This window comes from Vulpes vulpes, chromosome 6, assembly GCF_048418805.1.
Source record: "Vulpes vulpes isolate BD-2025 chromosome 6, VulVul3, whole genome shotgun sequence".
Taxonomy (NCBI): Eukaryota; Metazoa; Chordata; class Mammalia; order Carnivora; family Canidae; genus Vulpes; species Vulpes vulpes.
The window spans coordinates 16,429,745-16,455,928 of record NC_132785.1 but is presented as its reverse complement, the minus strand read 5'-3'; the positions used below and the strand labels follow the sequence as shown (position 1 = coordinate 16,455,928).

The window sequence follows — 26,184 nt, the reverse complement described above, 5'->3', positions numbered from 1 at the left end:
CCCATTAATTTTGACAAAGAATATATATTTTTTCATATATGCAAGATCTCAAACAGTGGCCAAGACTACTTAGAGATTTTCTTTAAAAATCACCTTTTCCCAAATTTGCTTTATTACACAAATATCTTATTTTTAACAATTGTAATCAATATTGTATTTTTCTTTAGAGAGAAGAAAAATGGTCACCTTTAGTTTCTCTGGCATTATTATCCAGGAGTGATAATTTAGGGAAGCAGGAAGAGTGAACATAAGGAGGACACAAATGAGCATTTTCAGCAGAAAGCATGTACCAGCATTTGTTCCAGTCATTCTCACAGAATAAGAACAGCAGTTGCCTCTTGCTGACTATCTGTTGTGTACTAGGCCCCACATACTAGCACTTTATATACATTACCAATAGTCTCTAGGGCAGTCTCAAGATAAAGATGTTATGAGATTTATGGGATAGAAATAGGTCCCTTGTGAGTTGAAGAAGATTTTCAGCTTCCAAAATCAGTTAAATATGAATATATTTTATTGGCTGTCAATAGGTTTGAATAGATATTTGAGAAGTGAGCATTTTAGATTTGCTACGTTTAGGAATGAAATTTTAAAGGTATTCTAGTTAGAGCCACCATTACCTCTGATGGTCAGGAAGTACAAGTAACTTAGGTCATCATGAGAGTAACTAAGTATCCTGGACTATGGATAGGGATCTGGATAATCATGTATACAGAATGTAGGTGTGAGAGAATTTGATTTTAATTCTTCTAAAAGAAAAAAAAAGGAAAAGATTTCCATAATTATTTGATGATGTACATTAGATTACAGAGTAAAACAAGTAACTTACTAATAATGAATATACTTTATCTCTATTATTATGCTGAGATAGTACAGTGAGAGAAGAATCCATAAAGAAAACTACTTTTAAAAATAAGTTTAGAAATAAACTAAGTAAGGAGAAAATACAACTGTGATTTTTTTAAAAAAGATTTTATTTATTTATTTATTCATGAGAGACACAGAACGAGAGAGAGGCAGAGACACAGGAAGAGAGAGAAGCAGACTCCATGCAGGGAGCCAGATGTGAGACTGGACCCTGGGATCACACCCTGAGCCAAAGGCAGAGGCCCAACCACTGAGCCACTCAGTCCCTACAACTGTGATTTTAAAAAAACATAGTTTTCATATACATCCATTTTTTTCCTAAAATAAAATAACAGTAAGCCAAGAAAAAAGGAAGGTCATTAAATGTTGCATCATTCCTGAAATGTCCTTAAATCCAATATCTTTTCTTAGATTATGTAATGAAGTCAGATACCATAGTAAGAATTTTGAAAGTGAGCTATCCTATTAAATAAACACCAGAAGATGCTCAATTAATAAATTGTGGAAAATGTGATTTTAAACAAAGAAATAGCCACAGCAACTTCTTGCAAGATACATCCATGAAGGCAAAAGAAACAAAAGCAAAAATGAATTATTGGGACTTCATCAAGATAAAAAGCTTCTGCACAGCAAAAGATACCATCAACAAAACTAAAAGACAACCTACAGAATGGCAGAAGATATTTGCAAATGACGTATCAGATAAAGGGCTAGTTTCCAAGATCTATAAAGAACTTATTAAACTCAACTGCAAAGAAACAAACAATCCAATCATGAAATGGGCAAGAGACATGAACAGAAATCTCACAGAGAAAGACATAGACATGGCCAACAAGCACATGAGAAAATGCTCCACATCACTGGCCATCAGGGAAACACAAATCAAAACCACAATGAGATACCACCTCACACCAGTGAGAATGGGGAAAATTAACAAGACAGGAAACCACAAATGTTGGAGAGGATGTGGAGAAAGGGGAACCCTTCTGCACTGTTGGTGGGAATGTGAACTGGTGCAGCCACTCTGGAAAACTGTGTGGAGGTTCCTCAAAGAGTTAAAAATAGATCTGCCCTATGACCCAGCAATTGCACTGCTGGGGATTTACCCCAAAGATACAGATGCAGTGAAACGCTGGGACACCTGCACCCCGATGTTTCTAGCAGCAATGTCCACAATAGCCAAATTGTGGAAGGAGCCTCAGTGTCCATTGAAAGATGAATGGATAAAGAAGATGTGGTCTATGTATACAATGGAATATTCCTCAGCCATTAGAAATGACAAATACCCACCTTTTGCTTCGACGTGGATGGACCTGGAGGGTATTATGCTGAATGAAACAAGTCAATCGGAAAAGGGCAAACATTATATGGTCTCATTCATTTGGGGAATATAAAAATTAGTGAAAGGGAATAGAGGGAAAGGAGAGAAAATGAGTGAAAATATCAGTGAGGGTGACAAAACATAAGAGACACCCAACTCTGGGAAATGAACAAGGGGTAGTGGAAAGGGAGGTGGGCGGGGGGTTGGGGTGACTGGGTGATGGGCACTGAGGGGGGCACTTGGCGGGATGAGCACTGGGTGTTATGCTATATGTTGGCAAATCGAACTCCAATAAAAAAATAAATTAAAAAAATAAAAAATAAAATAAAGAAATAGCACCAAAATCAAATGGAAAGCTCCTCAGTTCTCCACTCAGAATCTAGTTGCTCTCTGCCACACTTCTTCAGAAGGCATGATGATTTCAAATCACCCATAATACTACTCAACACCACAGGCAGGCTACAATTACTCTAGTAATAAATATACTGAGATATTTTTCTATACAGGCAGTAGAATAAAATTGTTTTTAATGACCGGAAGAAACATGAAACAGAAATATATATAGAAATCGGTAACATTTAATATTAAATAGGAGAAAAAAGGGGCAAGATTAGCAAAAAATCATGGAAAAATTCATCAAAAACTGGATAAACTGTGAAAACCTCTAGAAGAACAAAGTGATTCCCCAAGAAGTCTCCACACCCAGTGTGAGGCTTGAACTCACAACCCTGAGTTCGGGAGTTGCATGCTCCACTAACTGAATCAGTCAGGTACTTCTAAAAGATCAAAGTGATAAAAAAGCTCATATGAAAACTAATAAAAGATTGCTGTATGAGTTCTGTCTGACTTATGAGTTTCAAATGTATGTTTATAAGATAATTGATTATGTTTTATATTCTCATGATTTGAAATGCAAGGGTCATTAAAAATGAATTTATTAATTACCACAAATTATTTGGGTTTGTATATAGGAATGTGCTGAATTAATCAGGCATGTTAAAATATTAATACTTCTTCACTGAATATTCATTTTCCAGTTGTAGATGTACCTGAATTTTATAGCAGAAAATCAGGTACATTTTGCTTCCCAAGGTGATTCTTCAATTTATTCTGAGATATCTACCAGAAGAAGTGACTTAATATTTATTAAGATTTTACTATGTGCTTAACTCTACTCTGAAGATCTTTTGCCTACATTATTTCATGTAATTCTCACAATCATCTTGAAGGACAATATTATCTTTACTTTACAAATAAATAAAGAAGGCTAGAAGCTACAGAATGTTGATGCCAGAATTTAAAATCAAATCTAACTGAAGCCACTATTTTCCACTATGCCAACTTGCCTACCCAGAGAAACAAAACAATGCAACTAACAACATTTAGCTATAATTTTATCGCCTACATCTGTTCATTTCTGGTGAAATGCAGAAATCACAAAGGCTTTTTCCCAATCCCTGATGGGCTGAAAAAATTGGATACCAGGGAAATTTGGATACTACCAGAATCCTGACCTAAAATTAAGTCTCTATCTGTTAATGCAGAAAAAAGCTAAAACCCTTATTAACAGTTGGACAGGTATTTGGAATCAGAGATAGCAGTGTGTAGGGTACAACCTCTGGAGAAGGACTGCATAGGTTATACCACAGCTCTGCCACTTAATAGGTTTGTAATCTTAGACAAGATAAAACTTTTCTGAGCCTCATCTTTAAGACAGGGATAACAATAGAGTCTACCTCAGAGGATTAACTAGGTTAATACATGCAAAGTACTTAGAACAATATCTGGCTTTAATAAGCATGCAGTAAATGTGGGATGTCACAGTTATTATTATTACTAGCATTATAATTATGCAAGCAAATTTAAATAATATTGGATGATAAATTGCTTCCCTATTTACACATCTCCCCTACCACCAACCCCTAACTTTAGTTGGGATCATTCCCTTGCTTTATTTTTTTGTCTGCATTTATTTTTATTGTTGTTGTTGAAAATAGAGCAGAAAGAATGTTTTAGTAAAAACTTCACTATCATTTTGATACTGCATGCTCTTTATTTTTTAAAGGAGGGTACTTTAAATATTATTATATATTAACCATATATATAATACATAATATTATATTAACCAAATTGAGGGTGAAGTGTAAGTCTTACTCAGCATTGTTTTTTCCAGTGCCTACCTATAAAACAGCAAACAGATGGTATTCAGTAAGTATTTGCTAAAAGAAAGATATAGTTACTAAAAACAATGGGAATGGAACAAGCTTCTAAGTTCAAAATCATTACCTGTTTAACACTGTCACCTGGGCTCTGCTAAGGGAGCAACACTGAAAAAGAAAATCCATTTTCTGTCTTACTTTCTCTTAGAAAGGTTTGCATCAAAGCATACTGGGACAGAGTTAGAATGAATTCAAGAGGTTACAAAGAAACATTGCACAACATAGAAACACTGAGCTCAGGCCAAATACATTCATTCTTCCACTTCTGAATACTGCGTCTTTGACAAAGCCACAAAGAGCTCCAGTTTCTTCATCTGGAAAGTGCAGATAATTAGACTTATTACAAGATTCTGGTGAAGAATCAATTAGAAATAGTTGTGAAATTGCTTTTCTCGTGGCCCATATAGGGTCTTTGGAATTAGAATGACAATCAAACTTAAATCCCAGTTCTACCACGTGGCAGCTGTGTGACCTTGTAAAATTGGAATAATGCTACCTACCTATTTTCTTCATTCAGTTACTCTATACTATAGTTAAGTGAGCACGGACTATGGACAAGTGTTAACACATCTAGTCACTATATACAAAGCAGCAGTAAAACTCATAATCTCTCTATCCTGTGGTGCTTTAGGTATAATGGGAAGAAGCAGACTTCTGCTTAAGTAAACAAACTAACAACACAGTTTAAAATTATGATAATGACTAAGAGGGAAATAGATAGACTTTTATATAAAACTGGGAGGAGTGGGAGTATCCATTTTAGGAGGAAAAATTCTCTGAAGAAGTGTGCTTTGGCTGTGCCCTAAAGGGAACCAATGCAATGAAAGGAAGAGTAGTCCAAGAAGAAGGTATAGCACACACGAAAGTCTTGGGCTGGAAACTTGCTTCATAAAGATAATGTGTCCCTGAAAAGAATCCTTGCAGGTAAAAACATAATCACCAATAACTATTAGTTGCAAGGGGGAAAAGTTAAATATACCAATACTCCAAAATTGGTGTCCATTATGCTAAATAAGAACAGCAAATCCCAGAATAAAAGGACACAAAAATGAACATTAGTAATCTGATGTGACATTTTTTTTTTAAGATTTTATTTATTTTTCATGAGAGACACAGAGAGAGAGAGGTAGAGACACAGGCAGGGAGAAACAGGCTCCATGCAGGGAGCCTCATGTGGGACTCGATCCAGGGTCTCCAGGATCACACCCTGGGCTGAAGGCGGCACTAAACGGCTGAGCCACCTGGGCTACCCATAATGTGACATTTTTCTTTTTTAATATTTATTTATTTATTTTTAAAGATTTTTATTTTATTTATTCATGAGATACAGAGAGAGAGAGAGAGAGAGAGAGAGAGAGAGAGAGAGGCAGAGACACAGGCAGAGGGAGAAGCAGGCTTCATGCAGGGAGCCTGATGTGGGACTCGATCCCCGGACTCCAGGATCACCTCTGGGCTGAAGGCGGCGCTAAACCACTAAGCTACCCAGGGATCCCCAACATTTTTCTTTTGTTACTCAAAGATACAGTTTCTTTTTATTCTCATGATACTCTTTCATAGTTGTGACACACATTAAGCTTAAGGCTAAGCTCATAAATCAACTTATTTATGATATCAATGTTCACAGAATTAATCTTTTAGTATCCCAAACTCCCTTTAAAAACAGAGAGAGAAAAGTCCATGAAGAAAAGGGGGGCATGAAGCATAAAATCATTGCTGCTATAAATGAACAAATATGCAAACACTGAAAAAGTACACAACACCCATCAGTGATACAGCTACAAAGATGGCCATTCTCCAGTCATGCTCAACAGGCATGAAAAGTCCAAACCAGTCCTTACAAATGCAAAAGAAAAAAAAATTTGTTCGGGAGTACATAAAATTCCTCATATAGTTAAAAGACCAACTTAGCTCAGGGTACAACTATAACATTCCCATTTTACAACTAAGGAAGTTGGAGAAGCTTAACCAAGATGATACAACTAAGTAGGGCCGAGCTGGGATTAACCATCCAGTCAGTTTCCAGACATCACTATTAACTTCCCTGCTATACCTCCTCAACAAAAGATACTAATAGCATTAAATTAAAAAGTACTAATTAAATTAAAAAGTACATTAAAAGTACTAATAGCATTAAATCATTCATAACCATGAGTCACTTTCAGTATTTCCCTGTGGAACACAGGTTGGGATTACCACAAAAATTTTTTGCCAGGATAAAAAAATAATTGCCTGTACAAATCAATCCACTAAATGAGAATACATATGTTTAACTTAGCTGATTTTCCCTTTTTCTTCTTTATTAAACAAATTGCAGGAATACGAATGCATCACAAATTTCATATGTAAAATATGCCACTGGATTAATTTGACTTTTCTTCTACCTCTAAACACACTAAACGCAAATTTTGTTCTCTTCAGAGGGTATTTGTAGCCACAATTTGGCCTTTTCTCTATCAGGAAGTAACAGACACTCTAAAACAGAGTTTTGCCTCCTGGTAGATGAGCAAAGTCTTGTTCTGAGTATTTTCAGTGTATTACGATCACACATGCATCCTTGCCTGCACAGTGCCAGAACATGTCCTAGTTGTCTTGCCTCTAGCCTCTCTTCACTTCTCAACTTGGATTTCACTTTTTCTGGGAGGTCCTTCTCTATACCCAGAGACTGAGCCAAGCATCCTTGCTCTGTGCACAGCAATATACACAATAACAGCACAACAGAGAAATGCCACAATCTTTCTCCTATGCTAGACTTTAAGACCTCTAAATGGTGTTCTTTTACCAGTATATCCTTTCTAACATAGTACCTGCCACATGGTAAGCCTCAAGTTAATACTGTGGAATGAATAAATAATCATTCATTATTTCCCAGACTGAATATGCATTGCTCTTACAAAGAAAAAACAATTTTAGAAAATAAAGGTTTTTTTCCTGGTAATTACTACTGTCTATTCATACCACCAAGGTAGCATAATCTCTTGTAATCTGTATTTTCTAACAAGTGCAAGAAGAAAAAATACACCTCTATGGGTATAATGTTCTTTTCCTCCAGTGAAGAAGCATTAAAGAAGATGAGGTAATGGGGTACAGTGCCATTGCTTTGTGGAGCCTGACATGTTTCCTGTCGTTGCTCCATCCTTACCTGAGTCATCAGAGCTCTTAATCCTAACGCATTAAACCCTAAACTATACAGGCCCATTCCTTATTTCTTTCCTTTCAACCAACTCTAATACCTAAACTGTCAGTCACACCTCTGTGTTTCTTTCTTTTCTTTCTTTTTTTTTTTTTTAAGAAAATCTCCAAGCATTTGGAAATTTTTTTTAAAGATTTTATTTATTTATTAGAGAGAGATGGGGGCAGAGACACAGGCAGAGGGAGAAGCAGGCTCCGTGCAGGGAGCCCGACGTGGGACTCGATCCCTGGTCTCCAGGATCACGCCCTGGGCTTAAGGTGACACTAAACCGCTCAGCCACTGCGGCTGCCCACCTGTGTTTCTTATAAAACTCTTCTCAAACTGGATTATTTCATCTTCCTAGCATATCCTGGACATACAATAACACAAGAATTTTTAATCAATGTAGCACTGCAGTGTTACTATCATCCCCATACTACTCAATGTCATTAATGCCTTCAGTACAACTGCGCATTGGTGGAATTGCATAAATCAGGTAACGTTCCCTTGTTAACAGGCTGAGTGTTTATACAAGAGGTGCTAAACTGGCGAGTCGGAAACCATTCAGAAATAACAATTAAAAAAAAAACAATTTATATTATTTTTGCTTTAACTCAAATATCAATGTTTACTACAGAAAATACACTGGAAACACCGACTAAAATGTCACTTATCAAACTTGTAAAAACTGAAAGGATGATGTGTCAAAACAACTAGAACTCTCATATAGGAAGCTCAGTCAAACATAAGAAACTAAATTTGAACTAAACTGATCTTTTCTTCCAAGCTGATTAATATTTCTCAGGATCATGAGTATAATTTTAGACTCCATATTATCTCTGTAACACATTTCTTACAAATCACACAGAAAACTATAGCAAAACAAAAGTGAGAACTCTTAACAACTTAAAGCCAAAATATGCGAGTGAAATTAAAACTACTATAATTTCAGGGACAAAAACAAAAAAAAAAAAAAAGAAAGAGGATTTTTATGAAGAAAAAGCAAAATAATATCTGTTTATGGCTAGAATACTATTTTTATTTTATTATTATTTATTTATTTTTAAATATTTTATTCATTTATTCATGAGAGACACACAGAGAGAGGCAGAGGCATAAGCAGAGGGAGAAGCAGGCTCCCTGCAGGAAGCTCTACATGGGACTCGATCCCAGGACCCCAGAATCATGACCTGAGCCAAAGGCAGACGCTCAACCACCGAGCCACCCAGGTGCCCCTAGAATACTATTTTAAAAAGCCATAGTACCATGGTACAAGAGGTTACCTACTGACGTATAAAATGATTCAAGGAGAATAGCTGAAACTACTGCAGAATAATTCTCCAACAAGTAAAACAAAACAAAAATAAATTATTGAAGGTATTTGTTACAAAAAGCTGGTCTCAACTGACTAGAACATGAATTCATATCATAACTAAAGCATAACCCTTTCTAATATTTCTATGTCTATATTTCAGCCATTTTATACCTTTTTTTTTTTTTTTTACCTCAAAACAATCATGATACAAATTGGGGCTTTTTGTATAAAATATGTTGTGTATATTCTGTAATGAGAACGAACTCTTTGGCTCTGAAAATTTGTCTATAATTTTCTCTACAAATTTATTCTGTATGAATGAATTCTGACTTAGATTATAAAATATAAGACCAAGGATTATGTCTCTTGCCTTGGAGGTACATATAAACACAAGTAGTTTTTAAATGATTATGCTTTCCATATATCATAAAAATAAAATGTAACCTTTTAAAAATATAGTGCGAGAGGCAGGAAGAGAGATCACCCATCATCCTAAGCATATGGCTTAACTTTTTCATGCTATACTAATTATGCTTTTTTTTTTTTTTACCAATCTCTTTAAAATACTCATTTTAATGCCAATATAACATTTATCTGCTGGTTATCCTTCAGCTTGTATTCTTTTTTTTTATTAAAGATTTTATTTATTCATGAGAGAGAGAGAGAAGCAGAGACACAGGCAGAGGGAAAAGCAGGCTCCAACGCAGGTGCTAAACCCCTGAGCCACCTGGGCTGCCCTTCAGCTTGTGTACTAACCGCACCACTTCACTGGCACTATTTTCATCAATGTTTTTCAATCAGTGGTGTGCTGGACCCAACTTGAACACTGCTCTAGAGCTGACATCAAATTTTTAGAAAAATCTGGAAGCTGGTTGTTAAACTACTGATGGTGTGACACTGGACACAGTGGAGATATTTCTACCACAAAAATCATCCCAGAGCCTGCTGTTAAACATTCACCTGTACCCTGTTGATGCTATGTAAACTCAATGGACACTCTCACTTTCCCTCTTACTCTCCTGCTTCTTTGGCAGCTGCTTTGTCAGTTTCCTTTACTGGCTCCTCCACCTCTACTTGATCTCTAAATTCAACTGCCTGCTTGATCTCTCTCCTTGATTTTTAAAAATTAACATGTCTTAAAATTAAACTCTTAATTGCTCTTTCTGCCCCCCAAATCAATAGGTACTTAGAAACGGAGCACCACAGAAAGAGTTCTGAGCTGGGAATCAGACAGTGGGCCATGTTACAGTTCCTTAGTTCTTATGGGTAACATGTATTATCACTTCAAATCTATTATTTATCTGTCAAATGGAAGTAATATATATTTTGCATTTGCAGATGATTAAACAAATGACATGCAAAGCACCCAGAACAGTTCCTACCATATAACAGATGTTCAATAATGGCACCTATTATTTTATTTTTATGGTCAATAAATGCTTACATGAATGGACCATTAATTGAGGAGGAGGAAAACAGAAGAATGGCAAAAATGAAAAAGAGGCTCGTGTATTCTAGTATCCTGAGAAAAGCTATATCTATCTTCTATGGATTTAAGCCCCCCCCCAAATTAATTATATATCACACTTTGTAGCCTGGTTAACAAATCTTAAAAATATATATGCCAAATAATTTGATTTCCATACATTTGCCTGAAAAAAATAACCATTGATATGTAAATAATTCAACTGAAATATTTTTGGAAGGTTATTGTTATAGCAAAGTTTAGAAACTTTTACATAACTAACAACATTAATGGAGCTACAATAAATTACTATGCAGCCATTAAAAATTATGCTGATGGGGATGGGGGGTGGGGGGTGGGGGGGATCCCCAGGTGGCTGAAGGGTTAGCACCGCCTACAGCCCAGGATGTGATCCTGGAGACCCAGGATCAAGTCCCACATTGGGCTCCCTGCATGGAGCCTGCTTCTCCCTCTGCCTGTGTCTCTGCCTCTCTCTCTCTCTCTGTGTTTCTCATGAATAAATAAATAAAATCTTAAAAAAAAATTATGCTGACGGGAATATATAATCACATAGAAATATGGTTGTATTTTATTATTAGGACAGAAAAAGCACCTTTATGTAAGTATGATCTCACACAGAAACAAAACCAGAATATGGTGATAAGATCATGGGCCATTTTCCTTTTCTTTTGTTACCTATATTTTGAACTTAATTTTTCCTAGATTTATCAATTAACATCTATACAACAGGAAACAATACACTTTCTGTGGTACCTGATCAAGACATTTATTAACATCAATTCTGGTTTTCTATTCTTAAAATACCCTTCTAAGATATGCTTTAAAAAGTGCATTTCAAACTTATGGTAAGCTGATTTTAACCAACTTTCTATATATTTCCTTTAAAATTTTTCCTAAAGTTATCCCTAAATCCACATATGATATTCTATATACATTAAGTTCAAATCACCACTAAATTTACATTCATAAAAGGACATTACATATGCAGCACTCTGGCATATTTTTATTTCAGTATTCTATAGATTGCATGAAATATTCAACCCTTTGTTTTAGAATAAGCTTTGTATTAGACAATTTTGTCCAACTGTAATCTAATGTCAGTGTTCTGAGCACATTTAAGTTAGGCTAGGATAAGTTATGAGATTTGGTAGGTGAGGTGTATTAAATACATTTTGACTTACAATGGGTTTACCAGGATGTAAACCTATCTTAAGTCAAGGAAGATCTATACTTGGGAGATCTTTTCTTGAGGAAATTCTTCTCAAGAATTCTTCTCAAGAACATCTGGCCTAAAACATACATTTTCTCTTTTCATGACTTAGGTTCCCGCCTTTCCAATTAAGCCATTATCATTATATCTCATTTCCTTCCTACAGGCCCTTCTTCTTCAGTTTTCAAAATTTGATTCTTTCTGTTATTATGGAAGATAGTTAGGTTGGACAGAGATTGGGTAGGAATGCTTTGATGAAATTAATTAAATCAGTTAAGATGTCCTGTGCTTTCCTAAGGGATAGAAGACCTTTTTTTTTGGTCTGACTTTCCAGATATGGGGATCATTTCCTTGTTTCTGACAAATATTTTTTTTATTACCTTTTATCTCATATTATGAATGGAGATTTGACACCAATAGCTACAGTGCTCATTTCTCAAAGTCTCTCTGGGCTTCTGTCCCAGCCACTCCACAAACAGCAATGCCAAAATCCCTAGGAGAACTCATTTGAGCTTGGTTAACCAATAATTTACATGATGAAAGGTATTTATCTTTGCTCCCCCCCCCCCAAATTTACTTGCAGAGCTGAGTCTTTTTACCTGCATATCTTTATACATCATTATATGTTGGCTTTATGTTACACCTGGAGCTGCCTCGGTCAGTCATTGCTACCACGTGGAAACACTCTGTCAACATACAAAAATAGCAGGATGCAGAGACAAATTTTCTAGTTATTGAGCCAAAAAAAAAAAAATCCCTTTTTGCTTATTTCCACTTCTGTGGCTTGCATCTTAAAGCAAACTAATTTAGAAGTTGGTTCCAGGTAATAGGGTGATAAAAGTGATAGAATCTCAAAAACTTGTTTACAAAGAAAGAGTGCAGGGCAGTGAACTTCTCATCCCCTAACAGGAAGTTGGAACTCCTTACTGTGCATTTAAACTGTAGCCTATTGTCTTGAAACAGACCACCTAAGAACGCTGATACTTTAAGAGAATACGGTATGAAAAGGTGTTGATTACTTCTTCTTCTTTTTTTTTTTTAAGATTTTATTTATTTATTTATTTATTTATGAAAGAGAGAGATGGTAAGAGCATGAGTGGGAGGGAGGATCCCCACTGAGCAGGGAGCCCTCTGCAGGGCTTGATCCTAGGACCCTGAGATCATGACCTGAACCAAAGGCAGATGCTGAACCGAGTCACTGCCTTCAATATAACCCTACAAGAAAAAAAAACAAGTTGGCAAGTTTGAAAGTAGAAGGGACACAGATACAACTAGGTAAGAGGTGCTCTTCTCAATTATCACCAACAAGCCAAAAAGGCAAAATCAGATAATCACACATCTTGAGGAATTACAGAACTCTATGACCATGAAACAAAAGAGTTTTGGAAAGCAGAAGATAAGATTAGATCCTGGAAAGAGGAAGCTTGATCACCTATGACCATGTCCAACATTTATAAATGTTGGATGATTCTTAGTTCCTATATTTACTTAATTTAATATCCTTTTCATAAAAATGTCTCTATTTGATTTCATATTTTTCTAAGTGTTTACTCTACATATAACTAGGTTATGTTCCTTTTTTTTTAACTAGGTTATATTCTTTATTCTGCTTTCTAAAATTCTGAGGCAAACTATGAAGAAATAAAACTGGTAACATATAATTTACAGAATAAACTACACAAAAAAGGGACTGTTAGATAAATATAAGAGTTACTCTGTCCAATATTCTCATGCTTTTTGTTCCTTACTCAGAACAAATTAAGGTTATCCTGTTCTTATTTAGATATAGAAAGTTAAAACAGTAAAGTTACTGTCTCAAGGCATTCCTAACCCCATCTCTGTCCAACCTAGCTATCTTCCATAATAACAGAAAGAATCAAATCTACTCTTTCTGTCTCAAGTTGAAATTTAAAATACTATTGTTTTAATGATAGTTATGAATCACTGAGGTGATATATTGATAAAGTATATGATGGAACAAAAATGTATTTTTGAAAGTTGGCTTGATAATCTAACCACCAATTATAACAGCTAGTCTGTAAAACCAAATTCAAAAAGAAAAATCTATATACAAAAGCGTTTTGAAACACACCCCTATCAGAAGCTGATCAATTAAGTCTTCCCAAGTTGACATCAAGTCATTACATATCACATAGAAACACTTTAATTAGTGATTACTGTCAGAGCATAATATAATCCAACCTCATTTTTTTCAGAATACTGATAAAAATGTCAACTAGAATTATGTTTGATTCCAATTTAAAGATACAACAAAAAAGGTAATGTTAAGAGAAAATCTTTAAGATGAGTATATGTGACGATCAATGACCTCTGAAAGAAGTTTTAAAAAATTAGAATAAAGAAATGATAGCACACTTTTAGAGAAAATTATATGATATAATGTGAAAGTAAATGTGTTACTAACCTGCCTTAAATATGTCAAAAGTATATTCTTAAAGGACACATTTTTTTTCCCCAAGAAGCCTGACACATTATACAGAATCTATTATGATAACAACAAGTCTATCCAGGCCTACATTTACTCAGCTAAAAGATGATTTCTAAGGTGCTAAAATTAAAGAAAATTCCAAGACAGCTCATATAAAACAAAACATAGAAGCAAGAAAGATCTGGTTATTCAACTAACCTAGAAACAAAAATTTAAAAACTCCAAATATATGTATCATGACGATTTCTTTATAATCAATCTGGGACTGTAACAGACCCACATAATGACACCAATGCTATGAACATTAAAATGATTAAGATCCTAACTTTCTCCATGAGCTGTCCATGAAGCATTTAACCATTAAATATTATGGAGACTCCATCCTGAAAAGTCTCCTTAATTTTCCTCAGAAAAATGGCCAACAGTTTCTCCCATCAATGAAGACTTACTTTTAGAACTCAAGATTTATAGAACAATGACCAAATTCTGAGAGAAGACCAATTTTATGAAAGTAAAAAGTTATTTTAGGCTTTATTTCCAATTTAGGAAGAAACATAAAATCATAAAATGGGCAAAAAACAATTCAGTCTGCCTCATCCATTCACTTTCCTGTGAACCCCAGCTCACCTAAGAAAACTGCAGCAGCACTGAGTGGGTTAACAAGAGAAAGAATAACAGTGAGGGCCACCACAGGTGAGCATTCACACCTATCCTGTCACCTTCACTGTAACAGGACTGATTACATTAAGGCAGAGCCAGGACAATATAAGGAACATCTACAACCACAGTAATCTTCAGTATATACACCTATCAATTTATTGTTCAGATGTTTGTGGTTATGTGTGTTAAAATGAATCTTTTACGAGTGATGTCAACATCAGCAAAGAAAAAGTTTAGGGCCTGAAGAACTGCTCCTGACAGAATCAGCTTTTGGTCACACATTTAAAACAATAAAATATTAGCCCAAATAGTATTTTCAAGTCTGCCTGATTCAAGTATTTCCTAGCCATTCAAAATAACTAGTTGGTTTTATTTTGGCAATAAAACTTCGAAGTAAAGGATTAAATACTATTACAGATTACTGGCATACATTATTTTATTGTACTTCATAGATATTACATTTTTTTTTACAAACTGAAGGTTTGCAGCAACCCTTTGTCCAGCAAGTCTACTAGCACCATCTTTCCAATAGCATTTGCTTATTTCATGTCTCTATGTCACATTTTGGTAATTCTTACAATATTTCAAATTTATTTACCATTTTTATATTTGTTATGGTGATCTATAATCAGCGATTATGAATTTCCAAAGGCTCAGATGACAACGTTTTTTAGCAATAAAGTTTTTTTTTTTAAAGATTTTATTTATTTATTCATGAAAGACACAGAGAGAGAGAGAGAGAGAGAGACAGAGACACAGGCAGAAGGAGAAGCAGGCTCCATGCAGGGAGCCCGACGCGGGACTTGATCCGGGGACTCCAGGATCACGCCCTGGGCTGAAGGCAGGTGCTATCCCGCTGAGCCACCCAGACTGCCCAGCAATAAAGTATTTTTAAATCAAGATATATACATTGTGTTTTAGACATAATGCAATTGTACATTTAATAGTCTATAGTATGGTGTAAACATAACTTTCGTATGCATTGAAAAGCCAAAAAATTTATTTGACCCACTTTACTGTGCTATTCACTTTATTACACTATAAGCTTTACTGTGGCAGTCGAACTGAACCTGCAATGTCTCCACGGTATGCCTGTAGAAATATAGATCATGTCTGATTGCTGTGTTCAAAACTGCTTCTGCTAAGCCTTTATATTTTTTTCAGTGTTGTTTACACTAAAGTGTATGATAAAATCCATTTTAGTAAGTATTTCAATGTCCATTTAATTTGTAGTTTCTTCTATCTCACAAACTAGACAGTAAGTTTCTTTGGGGCAAGAGCTACAAGATCCCTGTATTTCTCCAAATGTTTAGAAACAGCTCTTTTATTATATCATGTCTCCCTACCACTAGCCATAGACCCGTTACAAATAAATACTACATAAAATGCATTTATAGAATGAAGAATTCCTTGTAACCCATAGAATGAAGTCTCGCTTCAGTCTCAATCCCATTTTCCACTTTGTAGACAGAGAAAAAAAATTGTTTTTCCTAAAAGCACCAAAGAAACTTCATTGGTCTTGTGCCAAGAACCCTTTCATGGCTTTGCAATGCCACTTAGCGAAAATAAAAATTCCTTAGTACACAATCCTCTTTATCTGTCCCCAGCTTCCCACTTCTATCCCTGGTCCTTTCTCTCCACCTCTCTCACACTGTCTCAAAGACAGGGAACTGGTGGTGTGCTGCCTCCAAGCCTGGACACCCAGAGCTCCCCCTACTTGGACTGTCTTAATGTAACGTTGCTCCATGGACTTGTCTAAAGTGCCACCTCCTCTAAGAAGCATTCTGCTCATCTCCCATCGTTTTCAGCTGGCCTTCCCTCCCAGTACTTCTAGGAAAGAAGGAAAATTTTGCTTCTCTGAAAATAGTGGACACTAAGTATGACAGAAAACAATATATGGGGCTCCTGGGGCGCTCAGTCCATTAAGTATCTGACTCTTGATTTCCACTCAGGTCATGATATCAGGGTCGTGAGACAGAGCCCTGCACTGGGCTCTGCGCTGGGTGTGAAGCCTGCCTAAGATTCTCCCTCTTTCTCTGCCGCTCTTCTCCTGCTTATGCTCTTTCTCTTAAAAAAAAAAAAAAGAAAGAAAGAAAGAAAGAAAGAAAGAAAGAAAACTAATATAAGTTGGAGGGATAATTTGTGGTGTTAGGATGATTGCAGAAATGTGATTTGAGATCAATTTAAGAGGCTGTACCGTACAAATGTTAGAAATATCTAATTTCTTGAATTTAGGAATTTATGAAGGTCACAGATTATATGCCCTGTAAAAACCAAGGATCTAGAATATTATATATATATATTATACAGTGTCCATATTTTTCTCACATGCTAGCAGATTCTGTATCATATTAATAAGTGACATAAGTAAAACACATTTACTAAAACAATGCCCTGTATGGCCATATGTGCTCATGAATTTCTGTCTCCTCAGAAGCATATCTCTCTAACATTGAGTTAGTTTTTAAGTGTAGTATTTATGTCATGTATCTTAACTTTGATACCTTTTTCCAAATGGAATGCTATTATTTCGTTTTGTTGGTATAGAATATGTTCTGTAAGAACTGAAGCATTATAAGGTACATGGGTCACCATAAAATTGCTATTCTCAGTCTCAATCTCATTATGATTTGGGAGACACTGTAGGAGTCAAAAGCAAATGTACAGAGACAGAAAGATAAAAGAAAATCACATAAGTTCTGATTGGGAGAGTATAAAGGAAGTTGAAACAAAAATATCAAGAAGTCAGAGATTTGAAGAAGCAGTAGAGATTTTCTTACTGGCTTTATAGAAGCAAAGAAACATGTGAACTGCCAATGGAGGGAGTCAGGTGGCAGAACCTGAGAACTTCCAGGAGCTGAAAGCACTACCCAGGCAACAACAAGCAAGGAAATGGGGACTTTAGCCTTATCTACAAGGCAACTAAATTTTGTTAACAACCAGTGAGTATAAGAGAGGACTTCAAGCCTCAGCCAAAATCATAGCCCCAACCAAAATCATAGCCCCAAATGAAATCTTGATTTCAGGATATGAGATGTTGAGCAAATGCCCCAACTAAGTTTGCCTTGATTCCTGACCCACAGAAACTATGAAAGAATAAATTTGCAGTATTTTAAGCCACTGGCTTTGTGGTAATTTATTAAACAGTAATGGAAGACCAATACATTATGCTTTACAACCAAGAAAATATTGCTGTTGCATGTGTCTACTTACAGATCTCGTCTACATCAAACAGGTTTCTCAAAATACACTGCCTTTTCTATATAATCTAGCAATGAACTTCCATTTTCATGAAATCTGGAAACTTCAAATTTATCAAAGAATTTTATCTCCAAGCTTTCATTTACTTAAAAATATATCTGAAAGAGAAAACTGAATTTAAAAGTGTATTTCCCTAACTTTTTAGAATTATATTTAATTTAATTTAATTTATTTTAGGGGGACAAAAAAAAAATTTATTTTAGGGGGGGTTCAAAAAGGGACAGTGAGGGAGATAGAGGATCTGAAGCAGGCTCCATACCTAGCACAGAGCCCACTGTGGGGCTTAATCTCATAACCCTGAGATGATGACCTGAGCTGAAATTAAGAGTTGGATGCTTAACCCACTGAGCCACCCAGGTGCCCCTGGAATCATATTTTAAAAACATACTATTTTAGAAAATATTTACTATATCCCATGCTTAGAAAAAAGACAGACATTTCACATACTTATTTATCTTTTCAGTATTTACGTTAATCACTAAAATATATCATGTTAAGGAATACATCATATTGTGAGAGCATACTGACTCATGTGAATATTTTCATATAATATGTAATATGTGGAGAAAGAAGAGAGAGAACAATTTCACAGTCAAAATTTCATATTAGATTATATAATAATAACTTCTCCAACATAACAATCTGTTTTCATAGCTAAATCTATCATCTAGTGAGGCTGGGGGAAAGAGTTTGGTGATATTATCCATCACATAGTTCAAGGGCAAAATAAACTGCCTTTAAGTATGTTCAGAATGTAACAATTAAAATTCTGTTCTGTTTCTGTCAAACAAGAAATTTGTAACTAAAATTTTTAACACCCAGGATAAAGGTTCATATTATCAGTTGCTTTATTAAACTCTTTTTCTGAATAATTCCAAATCAAGTTTGGTCTTTTAAAAAGAAATCTACTTTAAGTTAGCCTACCTTCCACACTCAATGTCCCCATTTTAGACTCCAAGAAATCAAATAATGTGCTTGGTGCTGATGGCCTTGCATTTCCCAGTTCCTCCTCTTCTTCAGATCTTATTCTCCCCCTGCCTTTTCCTTTACCTTAAGAAGTGAAGAAATGACATAGTTATTGTACATGCAAAAACAAAAGGAGAAACCCCACTAAAATATAATCATCGGTCATCTTAAGTTTGATTTTGTATTTCTTTCTTTTCATATTTTTCTGTGTATTTTATATCTTTTAAATAAAAAAGTTTTAAAATTATTATATTAACCAACACCTTTATTTCTCTAAACGATCTATTTAGAAATTTGAATTTCTTCACGTAAATTATCTCTTAATAGAAAAAATTCATTTTTATAAAATTTTTCTTTAACCACTTATGTTTTAAAAGAACATAGGATTAAGGCTTGAATGACTAAAGAATAACATTAAGTAAAAGTCATGTGCTTGTTAATTTTAAAGTTTGTAAACTAGTTATACAAGGGGCAAAGTTCTAGAAATAATTAATAGAGCCACTTACTTTATAACATTTTTTCTCTATTGCTTATATCAACTCTGTTAAATAAGGTATTATTAGACCTACTTTACATAAAATGAAGACAAATAGACTTGGAGTAACTTGAAAAAGTCTCCGTGGTTCCAAAATTGGGCTCCTTCCACTAACCATAAACATAAATGAAGTTATGGTGCTTCTCTCCCCCAACAAAACCCCAGCCTGAAAAGCAAACAATACTATCTGGCACATTGCTTAATGAATTCTACCTCTCAGAGGTGGTCCTGTAACAGGTTTGTGTTTATTGCTGTTAAGAAGTACATTCAGTGCTGCTTCTAAGTTGTTGCCATTATCCATTAGAGCTTGCCTGGATGCTTCTTTACTGAAGCCCATTTCTGTTATGTGTTTCAGAGCCTTCTCATCAACCTGTAAGAAATTAAGAGCAAAACTGTGCTGATGGCCATAAATAAGCAAGGTATAAGTTTTAAACTATATACTGTTTTTTAACTAAAAATTACATCTCTTGCTTATGGAAAAAATATCATACATACAACATTCACTTGCTGCTTTTTCATACCAACAGTCAAGGAAAAATATATATGATATGTGGGGTTATGCCTCAAGTACTCTCTGACTTCACAACTACCATTACAAATGCATGAAAGAAGGAAGGAAGGAAGGAAGGAAGGAAGGAAGGAAGGAAGGAAGGAAGGAAAAAAAGAAGGGAGGGAAGGAGGGAGAGAGGGAGGCAGGCGGAAAGGAAAGGAAAGGAAAGGAAAGGAAAGGAAAGGAAAGGAAAGGAAAGGAAAGGAAAGGAAAGGAAAGGAAAGGAAAGGAAAGGAAAGGAAAGAAGGAAAATGTGTCAGAATAAAGCTTCTGAAAATAATTAAGTGAAAACTATATAATGAAAATTTTCCTTGATTGATATTTCTATACTTCTATATCCTCAGTGGGATCAATTCCTGGAGCTCTCTACTCCATCATCTTTGTGATGTCACTCCCTTCATGTGTTTAATCCTTACCACAACCCCAAACTGCTGGGCTCTGATGTTCCATAGCAAGATATCCTCAGAAAAGTATTCTCAATTTACTGAAATTTAAAGGCTTTAGTTAAGGACCATATTTTTTGCAGCTCACTATATCTACTTTAACCTGAAAATTGACTTTTTTTAAAAGAATGAAATGGTCATATGTTCAAGGGAGACACAGCCTGGCCCATAGTTATAAACCCATTCTCCCTGGCCAATGACTGATTTAGAAGTGGACATGTGACTTAGCTCTAGATGATAAGACATAAATGGAATTTTCTGAACATTTCAGAAAATATTTTCTTATCTGATAAAATGGCCTATACTCTTTCCTTCCTGCCTTTGAACTTTTTGTGTGAAGATTTAACACACAGAGAATCCTGTAACCCTGAGAAGAAAGCCAAAAAAATCATAGAGATGCCCACCAGAGCTCCAACATTGTTAAACTACTGAATTTATCAGTCTTTGTAACCACCTACTTCTGAATTTCTAGTTATGTGAAATAATAATAATAAAATCATCTAAAGTCATTTAACCTCTAAAGGCAGAGAAAAATGAAGTCTTGTCATTTCACTTATATCTGAGGACACTGCAGCATAGCAAAAATAATTTGACTCCCACCATTTATCTTAAAAATCAAGGTATATTTTGCAAATGAGACCATAATATACATGTACTCATTCTAATATATTTTTCCCAAAGAGTGAAGCAAAATCACTTCTGACAAAATTTGAGAAAGATGTGGGGAAGAGGAGGGAAAGGATGTTCCTGATGCATCATCTTATAGAATATAATCACTATGAAATATTCTCTAATTTGGTGGCTTTTTATCAATCTATTCCAAAAGACATTATTTGGACATTAGAAATTTAAGAAAAATGGAAGATTTAAGTAAATTATCTTTCAAATAATTTAGATTTTCCATAAATTAATTATAATCCTTATTAAAAGCCTTCTGAAAATTGTAAAATCTATCCATAATACACTGAACAAAGTCAGTGGTGGTTATGAGAAAACACAAAAATCAGCAAGGCAAGGAAGAACACATTAATTTTGTGGTTGATTCTTTACCCTTACCAGTTCTCTATAGACACCTTCGTGTTTCCCCTCAGATTTGGCTGACTTTTCTTTTTGTAAAATTTCTCTATTTCGGTTACCAGCAGCACTCATGTTGAGATTACTTCTAGCACCACCACCACCTCCTCCAAATGTCTTGGTCTTTTGATAAGGGAAAGACAAAGAGATGCAAGTAAATAACATTGAAAAATAGTTCTCAAGACTAATCTACAACTAAAACACCTAGTAAAACTGAAGCACCAAAAAGCATCTTAATTATGTTTTACATGAGAAGAATTGAATATTAACTAATTATTTTTAAACAAATATCTACTGGCCATAATCTCTTCTTTTTAATCATCAAAATAAACTTAAACAGACAACAATATAGAAGAAAATAAAATAGTACCAGTATCATGGATCAGGTGTTAAAATAATTCTAGTATACCATACTTTACTGATATCATGAGACCTGGATTATATAACCAGCTATAAAGCAGGTCTACCTTTAGCAGGTACTAAACATGTCTAGGAATTGATTACATTATGCTCATGATCCAGTAATAAGGTTTAAAAAATATTTATTCATTCATTCATTCATTCATTTATGAAACAGAGAGAGAGAGAAACTGTGAAAGCAAGTCACCAGGAGTGGGAGGGGCAGAGAGACAAGCAGAAGCTCCGCTAAGCAGGAAGCTGGAATTAGGGCTCCTCCCAGGATCCTGAAATCATGACCTGAGCCAAAGTCAGGTGCTTAATCAACTGAGCCACCCAGGTTCTCCTGATTTTTTCTTCAAGATTTCATTTATTTATTCATGAGAGACACAGAGAGAGAGGCAGAGACATAGGCAGAGGGAGAAGCAGGTTCCCTGCGGAGAACCCAATGTGGAACTGGATCCCAGGGCCCTGGGATCATGCACTGAGTTGAACGCAGCCGCTCAACCACTGAGCTACTCAGGCATCCCGGGATGCTCCTGATTGTATGATCTTAAAAAGTAAACAAATCATATTAATTTTAACACTAGATTAAAATGCTCCTTACTAACTTATTATTTACCTTAATTATTTAATATGCTATCTTACCAACTACATATAAAAACTTTAAAGTCTGTGTTTCTTATTTTGCCTGATTTATTTGAATAGTTATGTTTAATCACATTTGAAAATCTGATTTGATCTTACTTTTATTAAAACTACTGTGGAAGGACTAGAATGTAAAAATGTTAGTTTGGAAAGATATAAATTCATGACTGAAAAGCAACCCACTGCTGTTACTTGTACAATATCAAATTAAACACCTGGTTATGCAATATCCTTATAGTTCTAGTAGATGTAATAAAAGAGAAAGAAGTCAAGACTTGCTTTTTTATTAGTGATAATAATAGTTTTACATGTGTTTTGAAATTATGACAGTAAGAAAACATTCTAGATATAAATTTATATAACACTGGGAAATTATTTTGAATCAGATGAAAATATAAAGAAATAGAAAAATGATATAAGCGTTAACCAGACAATACATTAAATATTGATTAGGTAGTTGATACACCACAATATTTATATTTTATTTAAATCAAAATTAAAACATCTTCAAAGACCAAAGTTGCATTATTAGATTCATTCAATTTTTGGTTTATGCAATAGATTTGGAATGTCTTGACAGTCATCACTTATAAAACCATAAAGAAAAATGGGAGTTCAGATTATTGTGACATAAAGTTTATTAGACTGGGATATAGTGGAGTATAGTTAAGAACATAGGCTTTGGAACTTGACAAGACTGGGACTAAATCTTTGCTCAGCCACTTACTAGTTCCTGCCTTCAGCAAGTTACTTCCATCTCCTGTAAAACAGCTTTCTCATTCTTAAAACAGGGATGAGAAAACCTACTTCATTGGGATGTTGTAAGAATGAAATGACATCAATAATACAAAGTGATCAATTTAGTAACTGGCACATGGTAAACACTCAGAACCCATGGCAACATTAACTGTTTCGCTGAATATATTAAAACATAATTACCTGGGAACTCTGGACACTGATGTGTTCCAAATTAAATATATTTTTGGAATTTAAATTCCATAACTCCAAAAGTACTTTTTCTTTTGGTACTAGTAAAACAGTCCCATCTTCTGGATGCTTTTCTTTCTTATTTTCTTTCCATTTTTATGGATTAAACAATAAAATAAATAAATTTTCAGAATTGCTTTTCACTGTTTTAAAAGTTGCCACTCACTAAACATAAATATCTAGAAACAACACAACTTAAACATTACCCATAAAGTAAATGGTGTCCTTTATGAGTGACACCATCTTGTCCGTACTGTATAATTTACTGGTGAAATCATCATGACCAAGAAACTCAAGTGGGTCCCTAATGCTCCATAGCAACCTCACTTTATTTCCTTACCCCATCCACCCTTCCAGTCTTCTAGACCACTATTTTACATATTCCTCTTACTCCTCAAACCTCCAACATCTTCTCCATGTCACCGTTGACCTTGCTGACTTCCTCACTGAAAAAAGCTGAAATAATCACTACAGAACTTGCATAGATTTTCACCACATCAACCCACCCACTGATATCTGCATACTTACTTTCTCTTAACACTGTATATTTTACCATCCACAAGAATATCTAGAGGAATCTAAAGGAAATGAATTCCCCAACTCTGCATTATGTCTCAGACCACATCTTACATGATCTTTCAGCAGCTTTTGACAAGTACAATACTCCTTCCTCCATGATGCAATTTCTGCATTCTCTTGTTTTGACACTAACTTCCTGGTTGCACCTTGTCTGGTTCAACCTCTTTCATCCAACCTCTAGTACAACAGGGTTCATTCGTTGCCCCCTTTTATTCTCTTCAGCACTCATTTGGTGATCTCATTTAGCTTTATGATTTTCAAAGGGCATTCATATATCTACTACTTCCAAATGTGTATCTCTTCCAAAGCTCACTTTTTAAATTACATTCTTCTGTCTCACTGCCTATGAAGCCACATGGATGCCTAACAGGCACACTTCAACATTAATATGTTCAAAACAGAATATCAAATCTTTACTCTCAAATCCATTCCACTATAGTCTTCCCCAATTCAAAATGAGCAACTCTAACCTGCCAACTTCTCAGGGCAAAACCCTTGGAATCATTCATGACACCTCTTCGCATGTACCACATTTGGTATCTCAGAAATGGTGACAGCTCTACTTTGAAAATTCCAGAATCTAACTACTTGGCACCACTTAGACAGGTGCCATCTTTATCCAAGATACCATTATTTTTCCCTCCTCGGCTTACTTTAACAATTTTCTAGCTCATCTGACTCAATTTTCTGCTCTAAAATATACTCTGAACCTAGCAGCCAGAATTAGCCTTTTAAAGCTGATGTTACTGCTGTGCTGAAAACCCTTTAAAGACTCTCATTTCTCTCTCAATAAAGGTCAGTGTTTTTAACATGGCTTACAGAGCCCTACATACACTGGCCTCCAACCTCCATTATCACTCTTGACTTTATATTCTACTTCTTGTCCCTTTGTTCTCTCTGCTTCCACTTACTACTTTCCTATTTCTTGAACATATACTCCTGCTGTTGAACCTTTGCAAAGGCTTTTTCTTCTCACATAACCATATAGCTAATTCTCTTACCTCCTTCAAGTCTTGGCTCAAATCTCATCATCCTGAGACCTAATCAAATTACAATATTTAAAACTGAAATCTGCAACTTACTTATTTAGCATGTTTATATTACTTAGTGTCCTTACTAGGATATAAACTACACAAAATTTAAAAGAATAGTCAATTTCTGACCATCCTATTTATTTATTTTCTCCCAAAAGGTTTATTTGTCACATTTAAAGTACAAAATCAAATACACAGATCCAAATATTGAACCATGTATACTTATCTATACGTATTACTTGGACCTACACAACCCATCTGTACATTCTAATCTAGTCACCAACACTATCTTCTGAGTAAAAAGCATAACCTCTAAAAAAACAAACTTTATTATTAGTAACACTGCTAAAGGTAAACTATTTTCACTTTATCATTTGGAAAGACAGAAACAGATACTGCACAGGAAGTGGGGAATTTCTAAGTATAAATCCAGTATGTCTACATGGGCTTCTTAAAACATATTCTATAGGAATAATCAATAGATGAATTTTGCCAAAGTCTTTGGGCATATTAAGTATAAAAGAAACATAAGTTATGAGAAAAAACTTTGTTAATTAGTTACATTCCAGAGTTTTTATTTTGATTTTTAATGCAAAGAAAGGACTTAATTTTGTCTAACAGTACAGCATTTCTAAGTCCTATTTTCTATAGAGTTGTAATGAATTTTGGGGGAGATACCTGTATCTTGACCATCCTATTTAAAAATGCACCCCATCCCCAACTGGCATTCCCAACTCTCCAACCTACTCTACATTTTTTCTTCTAATAGCACTTACCAACATCTAACCTACCACATAACTTAGTGTGCTAACAGTCTGTCTCCTTTACTAAAATATAAGATTGATAAGGGCAGAGGTCTTTCATCTTTTTGTTCACTGATTTAACCTAAGCATTTAAAACACTTCCTAGGAGGGTCCTGAGTGGCTCAGTTGGTTAAGCATCCAACTCTTGATTTTGGCTCAATTCATGATCTCAGGGTCATGAGATAGAGTCCTGTGTTGGGCTCTGCATGGGG

The 26,184-nt window shown here is 35.0% G+C and overlaps 1 protein-coding gene across 14 annotated transcripts in view; it reads right to left on the bottom strand.

Annotated features, from left to right (window-relative positions):
- The window catches only part of TDRD3 (tudor domain containing 3), a 160,902-nt gene that overhangs the window by 42,134 nt on the left and 92,584 nt on the right, over positions 1–26,184 (bottom strand). For all 14 annotated transcript variants that reach the window (XR_012001997.1, XR_012001996.1, XR_012001995.1 and 11 more), the window contains exons 8-10: positions 21,508–21,648; positions 19,672–19,828; positions 18,882–19,007 (exon numbers count right to left, since the gene is read on the bottom strand). Coding sequence is in view for 10 of the 14 variants with exons in the window: in XM_072760665.1 (XP_072616766.1) it covers positions 18,882–19,007; positions 19,672–19,828; positions 21,508–21,648 (424 nt within the window). In the remaining 4 variants the exon portion in view is untranslated. The remainder of the gene's footprint in view (positions 1–18,881; positions 19,008–19,671; positions 19,829–21,507; positions 21,649–26,184) is intronic.